The sequence below is a fragment of the Saimiri boliviensis genome, chromosome 8 (assembly GCF_048565385.1).
Source record: "Saimiri boliviensis isolate mSaiBol1 chromosome 8, mSaiBol1.pri, whole genome shotgun sequence".
Taxonomy (NCBI): domain Eukaryota; kingdom Metazoa; phylum Chordata; class Mammalia; order Primates; family Cebidae; genus Saimiri; species Saimiri boliviensis.
In genome coordinates this window covers 71,850,732-71,865,057 of record NC_133456.1, presented here as the reverse complement: position 1 = coordinate 71,865,057, position 14,326 = coordinate 71,850,732, and the positions used below count along the sequence as shown (strand labels likewise).

The 14,326-nt window shown below is 44.3% G+C and overlaps 1 protein-coding gene across 4 annotated transcripts in view; it reads left to right on the top strand.

Annotated features, from left to right (window-relative positions):
• Positions 1–6,202: 6,202 nt before the first annotated feature.
• MCCC1 (methylcrotonyl-CoA carboxylase subunit 1) overlaps positions 6,203–14,326 on the top strand; it is a 78,472-nt gene continuing 70,348 nt past the window's right edge. For 2 of the 4 annotated variants that reach the window (XM_039478812.2, XM_039478811.2), the window contains exons 1-3: positions 6,275–6,441; positions 10,760–10,806; positions 13,138–13,274. In XM_039478812.2, coding sequence (XP_039334746.1) covers positions 6,350–6,441; positions 10,760–10,806; positions 13,138–13,274 — 276 coding nt within the window. In that variant the 5' untranslated portion in view covers positions 6,275–6,349. Of the gene's footprint in view, positions 6,442–10,759; positions 10,807–13,137; positions 13,275–14,326 lie in introns of all 4 variants that reach the window. The other 2 variants (XM_074404598.1, XM_074404599.1) reach the window with 2 other exon arrangements.

The following is a 14,326-nucleotide window of genomic DNA, read 5'->3' as shown; positions in this document are numbered from 1 at the left end:
TAAGAACCCAGGGTGAGAGTGCAGGGGACGAGAGGGGACTGATGTAAGTCCTCGAGCCCAAAGACCGGAGAGCTTCGAGGTTTGATGTCCCAGGGCAGGAGAATTGCGTATATCAGCTCCAGGAGAGACAGAGAGCAATGAGCTTTTCCTCGGGTTTTGTTCTCTCTGGGTTCCCAGCGGATTAGATGGGGCCCACCACGTGAGGATGGATCTTACTTAGTCCACTGAATCGCACATGCCACTCTTCCTCTGGAAACACCCTCATAGACACACCCCAAAATAATGTGTGATGGTGAATACTGAGTGTCAACTTGACTGGATTGGAGGATACAAAGTATTGATCCCGGCTGTGTCTGTGAGGGTGTTGCCAAAGGAGATGAACATTTGAGTCAGTGGGCCGGGGAAGGCAGACCCATCCTTCATCTGGGTGGGCACCATCTAATCAGCTGCCAGCACGGCTAGAAATAAGCAGGCAGAAAATGTGAGAGGAGAGACCGGCCTCACTTCCCAGCCTCCATCTCCCTCCCAGGCTAGATGCTTCCTGCCCTTGAACATCAGACTCCAAGTTCTTCAGTTTTGGAACTCGAGCTTGCTCTCCCTGCTCCTCAGCCTGCAGGAGGCCTGTTGTGGGACCTTGTGATCATGTGAGTTAATAAACTCCTCTCTCTCTCTGTCTCTCTCTCTCTCACCATATATATATATATATATATATATATATATATATATATATATATATTCCACTAGTTCTGTTCCTCTAGAGAACCCTGACTACAATGCATAATGCTTCACCAGTTATCTAGATGTTCTTTAATCCAGTCAGGCTGACACCTAAAATCAACCAGCACAGGCGGTTCTGATCTCGGCCAGGTGCCCCCACGCATCTGCAGTCACCTGCTGAGTCAGCTGCTGCTGGCTGGTACAACCACCAATTTACAGGAAATGCAAAGGACAGATGACCATATTAAAAGAGACCAAGAGGAGACAGTAGCAAAACCTGAACTTCGGGAAACTACAGAACAATTTAAATTCTTTTTAAAAAGGAGTCAAGGGAATTAAAAGAGAGATAGAAGAACCTATAGATTGAGAGAATCACAAGAAATGTACCTACCGACTGTAAAGGTTGGATCTTTTTTGGAAGGTGGTTCAAATTGCAAATATTAAATTGTATAAAGTTTAAAAGAAAGAAAAATATAGTCCAGTTGGAGTGGCTCATGGCAATTATTCCAATACTTCGGGAGGCTGATGGGGGAGGATCACTTGGGCCCAGGAGTTTGAGGTTGCAGTGAACCATGATCATGCTACTGCATTCCAGCCTGGGCTCCAGGCTGTTCTAAAACAGGATCAGTGGGTGGAGTTACAGAGAGAGCAGCACACCAGCTTCCATCTCTGTATCTCCACTTCCACGTCTCCCCTTCAGTATTTTCTTCAATCGGATTTAAATATGACTTATTGCTAAAGTCATGTTTGTTTCTTGCAGAACTTTGCAAAGTGCAGAACGTTATTCAGAAGTGATGTTGAGAAGGAGTGGTGAATGAAACAGTTCTACCTCTCAGAGACAAAACCATATGGAATGTTAAAAAATCAAAAAGCATTTACCAAAAAATTAGCCAGGTGTGGTGGTGTGCACCTGTAATCCCAGCTACTCAGGAGGCTGAAGCAGGAGAATCACGTGAACCTGGGCAGCGGAGGTTGCAGTGAGCCAAGATTGCGCCATTGCACTCCAGCCCAGGCAACAGTGCAAGACTCCATCTCAAAAAAAAAAAAAAAAAAAAAAGGATTTACAATGAGGAAACCCAGCAGACATCAGTTTACTCAAGCAATAAAGTTAACATCAGCAGTCACGGAACAAACTGACACTGTGTACCTCCTGATATGCACTGGAATAGGACCAGCGTCACCTGTGGTATTTCTGCCCAGCAAGCATAACCTGAATCTAATCATGAGGAAATACCTGATGAACCTGTTAAAGAAAAATAAAACTGGAGGCCACAGTTTGGATATTTCCCTAAGGCAACAACCTATAGCCACGTGTAGTGAAAATTTAAACTATCCTGATTTCTCTGAAAATGCTAGCTCTAACCATAAACACACTTTTTCTTTCTGGTCAGCATGATAACGTTAAACCAATACAAACAAGCTTATGCAGCTTTGCTTGCGCAACGGAGCTCAACGTAATTCCTAATTTAGGAAGCTGCACAGAGGTCTCTCGTTTGGAAACTGTTCTTTTTATGCTCAATAAACTTATTAAAAATTTAAATTTGATCTGATTTTATTTTTGAAAAACCAAAATTCAAGGATATTGTGCAAAACAACTGGCCTGTGTTCATAAAAAATGTCAGCATCATGAGCATCTTTTTTTAAAACAGAGGAATCAGGCTGAGTGCAGTGGCTCACACCTGTAATCCCTGCACTTTGGAAGGCCGAGGCAGGTGGATCACTTGTGGTCAGCAGTTAGAGACCAGCCTGGCCAACATAGTGAAACTCCATCTTTACGAAAAATAAGAAAAAAAATTAGCAAAGCATGATGACGGGTGCCTGTAATCCCAGCTACTTGGGAGGTGGAGATTGCACTAAGCAGAGATTGTACCACTGCACTCCAGCCTGGGTGACAGAGTGAGGCTCCATTTCAACAACAACAAAATAATAACAACAATAAAATGAAATAAAAACAGAGGAATCATTCCAAATCAAATGACATGAGAGTGAATTCAATGTGTGCTAGTATTTTCTTCTGGAACAATTGTTGAAAGTTGAAGTAGGTCTGTAAAATAAATAATAGTATTTATCAGTGTTAACTTCCCAATCTTCAAAAATATTCTTTGTGTAAGTGATAAAATCTCCTTGTTTTAGGAAATATGCAGTGACCCAGTTAGGGGTAAAAAAGGGGGCATGATGTCTGCAGCTTGCTTTCAAGTGGTTCTGAAAGAAAATGTGAGTTTATCTGTGTGTATACATATATATCTATATCTGTATGAAGAGAGGGAGAGAGAGAGAAAGATAAAGCAAATGAGATAAAATAGAAACACCTGGGCTCATGCCTGTAATCCCAGCACTTTGGGAGGCTAGGTGGATCTCTTGAGGCCAGGAGTTCGAGACCATCTTGGCCAAAATGGTGAATTCTGCTCTCTACTAAAAATACAAATAATTAGCGAGGTATGGTGGCACGTGTCTGTAATCCAGCTACTCAGCAGGCTGAGGCATGAGAATCACTTGAACCCAGGAAATGGAGTTTGCAGTGATCCAAGATTAGACCATTGTACTCCAGCCTGGGCAACAGAGCAAAACTCTGTCTCAAAAAAAGAAAGAAAGAGAAAAAGAAAAAGAAAAAAGAAACATTTGGGAAATCCAGGTGAAGAGTGCTATTCTTGCAGCCTTTCTGTAAGTTTGAAGCTATATCAAAACAAAACATTCTAAAATTATGTATTTTTGGATAGTATCAGCCTAAATAAGGAACAAAGAGGTTCTATAAAAGAAAAAAATATTGATTTTGGAATAAGGCATTGCAATGGGAGTAAGCTTTTTAAAGGAAAAGACGAGGAGTGTCACATAATTGTTTTGAAATAACTATGCTTGGCTACAACGATGAATAACATGCCAGTGCAGGGGTGCATAGGCAGCTGCCGGATGCATGTTCATGCAGAAGTATTTTTTGTGTAGGGTTGTGATGGCCTTTGTGCAAGGCTGTGGTTGTCAGGCCTGCATGTACAAGCCCGGACCCAGAGTCTGAAGTCCCGCCTGCCTCAGTGATCACCCTCCCACCTCCCCCTACTCCCCCACCTCCCAGCCCCCCACCTGCGATCACTATTATGCCATTATCCCTGATTGCCCAGAGGAGCTTCCCCCCACATTGAGCTTTTCACCCCACTATGCCATCTTAACTGTTCTTAGGATAATGTGAATACTCCTCACCCCACCCTGCCATCTAAACTGTTCTTGCTCTGTGATGTCTCCCCCCCACCCCACCCCACCCTACCATCTTTTTTTTTTTTTTTTTGATGAGACGGAGTTTTGCTCTTGTTACCCAGGCTGGAGTGCAATGGCGCAATCTCGGCTCACCGCAACCTCCGCCTCCTGGGTTCAAGCAATTCTCCTGCCTCAGCCTCCTGAGTAGCTGGGATTACAGGCACGTGCCACCATGCCCAGCTAATTTTTTGTATCTTTAGTAGAGACGGGGTTTCACCATGTTGACCAGGATGGTCTCGATCTGTTGACCTTGTGATCCACCCGCCTCAGCCTCCCAAAGTGCTGGGATTACAGGCTTGAGCCACCGCGCCCGGCCACCCTACCATCTTAACTACTTTTATGCCTTACCCCACTCCCCATTGTAACTGAACTTACGGTAATGTATTCCCCTCGCCCCTACCCCTACCACCGTAACTGATCTTACTCTGTAACACCCCTGGCCCTCCCCAAATGATTTGCCCCAACCTATAAAACCAACTCCTATCCCACTGCCTTTTGCCGATGTCCTTTTCGGCCTCAGCCCACCTGCACCCAGATGAATAAACAGCCAGGTTGCTCACACAAAGCCTGTTTAGGGGGGTCTCTTCATTCAAAGCTTCCATTTTAACAGTGGTTTGGCAGTCTTTTGTGACACTTTTTGTTATCAGGAATGCAAGCATGAAAACACTCTCTTTTTTAAATTGTACTTTACGTTCTGGGGTACACATGCAGAACGTGCAGATTTGTTATATAGGTATACACATGCCACGGTGGTTTGCTGCATCCACCATCACCACGTCATCAAATTAGGTATTTCTCCGAATGCTATTCCTCCCCTATACTCTTACAGTGTGGTATTCTTTTCATATGCTACAAGATACTTCAGTTAATTTTTTTGCTTTTTTTTAAGAGACAATCTCTCACTCTGTTACCCAGGCTGGAGTATCCTGGCATGCTAAGAGCTCATTGTGGCTTCAAACTCGTGGATTCAAGTGATCCTCCTGCCTGAGTTTCCCAAGTAGCTGGGACCACAGGCATGCATCATCATGCCCAGTTTTTTTTTTTTTTACAGATAGGAGTCTCACTGTGTTGTCCAAGCTGGTCTCAAACTCCTAGTCCTCCCACCTCAGCCTCCCAAAGTGATGGGGTCACAAGACATGAGCCACAGCACCCAGTGCAGTTAATATTTTATTTAGAATTTTTCCATTGATATTTATAGGTGAAATTGGTCTGTTGTGTGGGTGTGTGCATGATATCTTTGTTGATTTTGGTATCAAAATGTTTACTTTTTAAAAAGAATTTGGAACACTTCCATCTTTTTTATGCTCTGGGAGAGAATTAATAGCGTTTGAGTCAACTACTCATTTGTGTGGAATTTTCTTGCAGGACAAGGTCGGCTTTTGTAACTTTTGGGGGTGAAGGTGAAGGTGGAAGTGGGGGATGGTAGCAAGGACAGTTCCTGATCAACTTCTCTAGCTTTTCTATGGTAATGGTTTGCTTAAATTTTGTCTCTTCCAGGATCGATTTTGATAAATTGTATTTTCTTGTAACATCATTCATTCCATCCAAAGTTCTAAGTTTACTTGAAGTTAAGCAAAATTAGCATCTTACAAATCTATAATTGGTTTCCCCGTCTGTGATTTTCCCCCGCTTATGTTTTTTAAATCATGTAAAATGTGCCTTTTTCTCTCTTTGTTTCTGATTTGGTAACTATTTTATGAATTTTTGTGAACCTGTGGGTATATTAGTCCTTTGATACTGGCTTTCGGAATTCATTTACTTCTTCCTTTATCTTCACTAATTTCTTTGTCCAGCTTTCCTCACGAAGCATGCACCTACAGTGTCTGCAGTATCTTTATCCTCTAGATATTCCTGTTTGCTCTCTGACTTCCTCTTTTTCCCCATAGAAGGAACACCTGTTTCAAGCTCAGGTGGTTTAAAGATTTTCAATTTAGCTTATTTATTTATTCTTTCCTGAGAGCACTAGAGAATTGTGTATCCTGCTGTCCATCCGCATTTGGCTTTTTCCCCCAGGGCTGTTTTCCTAGAAGCTGAGAAGAGCAAAGAACCCCGCGGCGGGAGGAAGAAACTGACAGGTAACCAGCAGGCGGAAGGAGAAACCCCTTCCCGAGTCCGCGCAGGCCCAGGGGGCGCAGACACAGAGGCCACACCCTCCCCGGCGGGCACGTGGCCAGACTGACCAATCGTCGCTGCGGAAGCCGGACTCTGGCCTTTGATTGGTGTTGGCGAAGACGCCCTCACATTCCCGGATCGGCCCAGAGCGAGGCGGAGGCTCAGACGGTGGCCGGCGGGGCTCTCGAGGCTTTGGAGCGGAGGGCCGGGTTCGGCGCGTGGGACGCGGCCGCTGCTGTGCCGGGGAGTAGCGGAGCGGTGGGGCCCCAGGGCCATGGCAGCGGTCTCCGCGGTGTCGGCGGTGCTGGCGGCGGCGGCGGAGAGGAACCGGTGGCAGCGGCTCCCGAGCCTGCTCCTGCCGCCGAGGTGGGTGGAGGGGCCGCGGCGGGACGGGGGTCGCGGTGGGGAGCTCGGGAGAAAAACCCCGCCACTCGCGCGGGGTTCTGCGGGCAGTCACGCCGTCGGAAGAGGACCCCACCGCGGCCTCCGCGCTCCCGCGCCCTAGCGCGCTGCTCTGCTTTTCCGCCCGGAGGAGGGGCCCGCCGTTCCCCGGGCGTCCCTCGCCGCCGTGGCAGCTCGTAGCCGCTTTCCTCGGCGTCCGCGGCTCCCCTTGGGTGAGAGCGTTGTGACCCTCCCGATGAAGTCGTCAGGAGGAGAACGGGTCCCTTCCGCAGAGCTGGGGGATCGTCTTGTCAAAAGCTCTCGCACCCGGGTTCGAACAGCGCTGTCGGATGACTCAGTCGAGCTCACCTGACTCTGGCTCCTGTTTCACACTTTGAGCTCTCACCTTCGGTGGCAGTCACTCTGGCAGCGAAAACACCCTCAGGCTTGTAGTTAGCTTGCTGCCTGGTCGTCTTTGGGTTAATGGTTATCGTCCTCCATCATTCTGGAAAGCCGGGCACCGATCTGCAGTCAAGGCTGAGGTCTTAGTTAGCTACTCACTAGGTGTGTGACTTTGGGTAACTTACTTAATATTTCTTCTTTAATTTCCTCACCTTGGAGGAGATAATACTAGTACCTTGGGTTGTGAAAATGAAATGAATTAACGCATGGAAAGAGGTTTAAGCAGAATCTGGTACATAAAATCAATCTGTAAATGCAAAATCAACCGTTTGCAGGAACATTTGCTTGCTTTTATTTTCCAGAAATTATTGTAGATGGCCTTTTTAGTGACTTAATTGTAGGGCTGCCCAGAGAAACATGAGAAAGGTGGTGAAAGTAATGTTAATGTTCTTTCGTTTCCCTGGTTTTTTTTTTCTTAGGTGTGCAGGGCTCTTCAGGATAGTGTGACAGACCCATTTTTTCTCTCTCTTCCTTTTCAAAGCTTAGTTATTGTCTATAGAACTGTTCTCAAGTATGTGTTCCCCTCGAGAGTGTTAAGAGTTGTTAACGGCTTATAAAAGTAAAACTCTGGGCCAGGAGAGTTCATTCATGCCTGTATCCTCAGCACTTTCCCAGCACTCTGGGATCCAAGGGGGGTGGATTGCCTGAGCTCAAGACCAGCCTGGGCAACATAGTAAGACGTCATCTTTACAAAACATTAAAAAAGTAGCCAGGCGTAGTGGCACACACTTGTAGTCACAGCTACTTGGGAGGTTGAGGTGGGTGAGGATTGCTTGAGCCCAGGGGTTCCAGGCCGCACACACCACTGTACTCCATCCTGGGTGACATCCCGACTCAAAAAAAAAAAAAACCAGTACAGATAGTTTACATTATTTTTATGTATGAATCTCTAGTAGCTCAGAAAAAATAATCTCTAGTGGCAGAATTATAGATATGACACTAAGCTGGTATGGAGCTACCTTGAATCTGGGAAGCAGCTTCTTAATCTTGTTTAAGCCATTGTTTTTAAGTTTCAGCTTAGGTAATTGTGAAAAATGGAATAGATCGATCATAACATTGTTGCGTTAGAAGATCATAGTTAAGTGTGATCTCTCTCTCTCTCATTCTCCCTCTTTCCTTCTCTTTCCCTTCTGTCCTCACTAGAAGATAGCAAAAGAAAGCTTTAAGTCAGCAGTAGTCTTGAAACTTAATCAGACTGTTAAGCTAGCTTTGCCAAGAAGCTACCATTTCATAGATACCTCTGCTCAGAATAGGCCTTGAAACTTATCAGAAACCTATCTGAGGAATGTGAAGGGAAGACAGTGTTAGAAAATACCTCATAAAGATTAAGAAAAGTGATGCCCCTTCTTCAAGATCAAGAAGGCAAGGTCGACTGAATTGGAAAGGAATGGGAGAGTGGCAGCCTCCTGAGGAAGCAGCTCATGGAACTCTCCTGCCAAAGCTGTGGGTCTTCCCAGCAGCCCCTCATGGATGGCAGCACCAGATTGTCCATTGTAGGGTGATAAGTGTGTGACACATATAGATGTCTCTTGCATCTTGGTGCCAGTGAAATTCTAATCCTGCTCCACTACAGAGTCATATACATAGTATGTATATACTACTGTCTAGTTACATAGATTCAGATGCACAGCTGTGCTTCTATCTTGTGCTTTGTGAATCTAAAACGGCTAGTTAGTCCTTTATAACCGTGTCTTCCAGGTATAGACAAAAGGATAGGTGGAACTGCTTCTGCGATTTGTTGGTTTCCCTGCCTATGCTCTTTTTTTTGTTTGTTTTTTTGAGATGGAGTCTTACTCTGTCACCCAGGCTGGAGTTCGGTGGAGTGATCTTGGTTCACTGCAACCTCTGCCTCCCGAGTTCAAACGATTCTCCTGCCTCAGCCTCCCAAGTAGCTGCAATTATAGGTGCCCGCCATCACGCCTGGCTAATTTTTGTATTTTTAGTAGAGATGGGGTTTCACCATGTTGGCCATGCTGGTCCTGAACTCCTAACCTCGGGTCATCTGTCCGCCTCAGCCTCCCAAAGTGCTGGGATTATAGGCATGAGCCACCGTGCCCTGCCCACATAGGCTCTTTAGCTGACACTTCATAGACATTATACTTCTGTCCTAAAGTGATCTGGCCTGTTTCCTGTCAGCTTTTGGTTAATGCTTCAGTGTTACCTTATTATATAAACAGGTATCATGAAACTTAAAAAATTGTTGATGCTTTTGCCTCAAGACACTGCAAGTCATTTTGTCTCCCTATTTCTCCGTTTTCTTTTAATACAAGGATTTGGAATAGAATTGTATAGTACTTTCAAATCTGAGAGGTCCCTTTAAGATTACCTCTTACAGTCTCACCTCGGGTTGGAGAACACTGAGGTCCCAGATACCAAATCTTGCTTCCTCAACTGGGATGATACCGCCGCTAAAGGGGTGGAAATGGGTTCTTGGGAGGGCCAGAAAACCATGTTGTCATGGTTCATGGCCTTCCAAAGCTCAGCCTCACTCCTCCCTTCCTACAAGGAATAAAATCTTTTAAAAGTTTTCTTATTAAGAGGGTAATAATGAAAACAAACAAACAAACAAAAAAAAACAGTTTGAGGAGCACTGATGTAAAGTGACTTGACCCTGGGCCAGCTGGCCATTGGAGGGACTTAGATGAGAGCTTGGCGCTTCTGATCCCACAGCCAACATTCTTTCTGCTGCCTCTGTTTAACTTCTGTTTATTTCTTTGGTCTTACTTTTTTTTTTTTTTTTTTTTTTTTTGAGATGGAGTTTCACTCTTGTTACCCAGGCTGGAGTGCATGGTGCGATCTCGGCTCACCGCAACCTCCGCCTCCTGGGTTCAGGCAATTCTCCTGCCTGGCTAGGATTACAGGCACATGCCACCATGCCCAGCTAATTTTTTGTATTTTTAGTAGAGACGGAGTTTCACCATGTTGACCAGGATGGTCTCGATCTGACCTCATGATCCACCCGCCTCGGCCTCCCAAAGTGCTGGGATTACAGGCGTGAGCCACCGCGTCTGGCCTGGTCTTACTTTTTAAACTTGTCTCATGTTTAAACCTGATTGGTATTTTTCAAACTGTAGATTGACCAGCATATTTTAATAAAATAGGATAGAACTGAAAGTACCAAAAGGCAGAATGAGTCTTTTTTTTTTTTTTTTTTTTTTTTTTTTTTTTGAGACGGAGTTTCGCTCTTGTTACCCAGGCTGGAGTGCAATGGCGCGATCTCGGCTCACCGCAGCCTCCGCCTCCTGGGTTCAGGCAATTCTCCTGCCTCAGCCTCCTGAGTAGCTGGGATTATAGGCATGCGCCACCATGCCCAGCTAATTTTTTGTATTTTTAGTAGAGACGGGGTTTCACCATGTTGACCAGGTTGGTCTCGATCTCTCGACCTCTTGATCCACCCGCCTCGGCCTCCCAAAGTGCTGGGATTACAGGCTTGAGCCACCGCGCCCGGTCTAGAATGAGTCATTTTTAACGAAACGTCTGTTTTAATTGTGTGTGTCCTGGGTAGTTCGTATTGTGAGTTGTAGCCAAAAAGGTTTCAAAAAGCTGAACTAGATGATCTTGATAGACCTTGGTTGTTAAGTCATCTCTGACCTTGTGTTCATATGCCAGCCTCAGGACCAAACAGATTGGGTGACTTGTTCAAGGACAGGTAGTATGAGGGAAGACAGCCAGACCTCTAACTCTTGGTTTTTAGATTAGTTTTCTACCCACCAGGAAAGCTTTACTAAATCATTGTTATTTGGCTTAAGGTTTTGTGTTTTAAGAAACTTAAATTCTTTTGAAAGAACAATTGTGTTGCTTATTCTGTTTACTTATAATTCCATTTGGATTTATGTCATAGGACATGGGTGTGGAGACAAAGAACCATGAAGTACTCAACAACCACAGGTACTGAGCGGCTTTGTTGTTGTCTGATTCTGCTTCAGACCGTGAACTAAGAAAGGGAACTGTTTAATCCCTTAATATGTGCGTAATAGAATTAGTTATAAATTTTGGATTTTCATGATGATTTTTTAGAAAGTGTTAAGTGATAGTTTTCACCTCTTTGATATCAAACCTCTCTTAATGTTGAGTCTAAAATACAGAGCACAGCCAGGCGCGGTGGCTCATGCCATCACTTTGGGATGATGGCTCATCCCAGCACTTTGGGTGGCTGAGGCAGGCAGATCAGCTGAGGTCAGGAGTTCTCAGCCAGCCTGGCCAACATGGTGAAACCCTGTCTCTATTAAAAACTACAAAAATTAGCTGGACATGGTGGTGGTTGCCTATAATCCAAGCTACTTGGGAGGCTGTGGCAGGAGAGTCTCTTGAACCCAGGAGGTGGAGGTTGCAGTGAGCTGAGATCGCGCCTCTCACTCCAACCTGGGCAACAGAGTGAGACTCTGTCTCAAAAAAAACCTAAAAAAATAAATAAAATGGCCGGACATGATGGCTCACGCCTCTAATCTCAGCACTTTGGGAGGCCGAGGAGGGCGGATCACCTGACGTCAGGAGTTCAAGACCAGCCTGGCCAACATGATGAAATCCTGTCTTTATATTTAAAAATTAAAAAATAAAATAAATAAATAAAATACAGAGAGCAGTAACGGAGAAGATTTTATATTCGTGTTGTTCTGTCTGTTTGACCCTCTTAGTGTATTGGATTGGAAAATCCTAACTACGATGGCCAAAATCAGTGCTTTGAAAAAGCCATTTTAAGTAGCAAAAACCTTTTTTCCAAATAAAATTTAACATGGAATTCCCAACTATAAAACATATAAAAGTATAATAAAGTATAACTTCCAGTTGATTGGGTATAACCCTCTACCTATCCTGCTCTCCTCCCCTGCCCATACACATACATAGTCATCCAGCAGCCCCTGTGACAAGGCTTGGGCTCTATGGAGCCCATGGAAAGACACTTAAATACTGTGCAACCTTACTGTTTTTTAAAGAAGAGATAACTTTATTATGTTAAGCCTATGGATCATATTGAAGAAATAACTTTATTATTGAACTGTCGAACATTTATTTCATATGTGATATTAGAAGTACATTTTATATATGTATACGTTAGAAGTACATTTTATAAATAAGCCGGGCGTGGTGGCACACGCCTGTAATCCCAGCTACTTGGGAGGCTGAGACAGGAGAATGGCTTGAACCCAAATGGTGGAGGTTGCAGTGAGCCAAGATCGCGCCACTGCACTCCAGCCTGGGTGACAGAATTTCGTCTTGAGAAAGAAAAAAACCGTTTTCTATGCACAGTAGCTTGTCATTATGGTGGTGATGCCAGTAGGCTGGTATAAGAGTCACTGGTGTTGCAAGAGAACCACACACCCCTGTGCACATAGGGGTAGAGGCAGACGAGCAGAGTGACTGAGAGCTCAGATTCCAGAGTGATGCAGAGTTAGGTTCACATCCTATATTCTTCCTTTAGCTCTGCAATTTTGGGGATAGTAATAGCTTGAGCATTAGTTTCTTCATCTTTGAAATTGAGGTAACAATGGTAGTATCTGTTTCATTAGGATTATTGTGAAAATTTAAGTCAACGTTGAGTCTTTAGCGTAGGACCTGAGGCACAGAAAGTGCTTATTGAATATTAGTTATTATTGGCCGGCACAGTGGCTCACACCTGTAATCCAGTACTTTGGGAGGCCGAAGCAGGCGGATCACCCGAGATCAGGAGTTCAAGACCAGCCTGGCCAATGTGGTGAACCCCTGCTCTACTAAAAATATAAAAATTAGCTGGGTGTGATGACGGATGCCTGTAATCTCAGCTCCTCAGGAAGCTGAAGCAGGAGAACTGCTTGAACCCAGGAGGCAGAGGTTGCAGTGAGCCGAGATGGCACCATCATACTCCAGCCTGTGTGACAAGAGCAAAACACTGTCTCAAAAATAAATAAATAAATAGACTAAAGATTAGTTATGATTAACGATGATGATTTTTAACACTATTCTAATTTGATCATTGGCAAAACAAAGCATCTCTTAATTTTAAGTAGTTCTGTATTTTAAGTTGAAAAAGCTGAATAATTTATGTTCATGAGTATCTTTAATTTCAGTGAAAAGAAGTGCACTAATATTAAAGTGGTCATTTGGGGCTCAGTTTTGCTAGTTTTACCAAAAAGCTTGAACTTACCAGTTCGAGTCCTAATCAGCCGGTTAAGATCATATTCTCATTCTCATTCTTTGCTCTCCAGTAACATTTCTTTGTGATTTTCATGGTGTTTTAAACAGGAAGAAACATTACCAAGGTCCTCATTGCAAACAGAGGAGAAATTGCCTGCAGGGTGATGCGCACAGCCAGAAAGCTGGGTGTACAGTCCGTGGCGGTGTATAGTGAGGCTGACAGGAATTCCATGCATGTAGATATGGTATGTTGTTAAAAACTGGAAGCCACGTCTTACAGGTGATCACATTTATTCATTTACTGTGTCAGTATTTTAGTTCTTTATGATGGCAGTTGATATTTGCTAATGGTAACAGGGTTGAAGTAGGTAAGTTCAGACTGCTCACTAATAATTCTTGGAACATTATTCAAATATAGTGTCAGTTGAACTAAGCGGGGTGCTTAGTAGAATAGTTGATTTTCAGGTAAGGTCTCTGTCTCCCTGAGGATTGGTTAAAACAATTCACAGAATGTTAAATGATCCACAGACCACACTTTGAGTAACTCACGTCCAGAGTCCCTGTATACAAGGAGAAACATCCAGGCTCTATTTTTAGCAACTGCTACTTACTGGCTAAGTGATCGTAGCCAAGTCACTTCCTTGCTTCATCTGTAAAGTTATAACTAAAAAGACCCAACTCCCCTGAACTTTGTAAATGTTATGAGTGAGTTATTACTAGCTTTTTTTTTTTTTTTTTTTTTTTTTTACAAGAGTCTCACTCTGTTGCCCAGGCTAGAGTGCAGTGGCATGTTCTTGGCTCACTGCAACCTCTGCCTCCCAGGTTAAAGAGATTCTCGTGACTCAGCCTCCTGAGTAGCTGGATTACAGACACATGCCACCACGCCCAGCTAATTATTTGTATTTTTAGTAGACGTGGGGTTTCACCATGTTGGTCAAAATGCTGGCCTCAGGTGATCCACCTACCTCAGCCTCCCAAAGTGCTGGGATTAGGAGCGTGAGCCACCACGCCCAGCCTGTTACTAGCTTTTATCCGCTAGAAATAACTGTAACCATGGATGAATTCAGCTGTTGGCCTTCCTTATGCCTGCAGCAAGACTCCAAGCACTAGCCCAGATCCATGATGAGCAGCCTCAACTGGGCTTTCATCACTGTACAGCAGGCCCATGTGGCTCGCTAGCCACTCTTTCTCTCATTCTGTGCAATGACTATTTCAAACCTGTTTCGCTTCATTCCAACTTCCAGTTCTCCTCTACTCACCGATTCACGGCTAATGATCTTGATTTCACAGAGAAAAT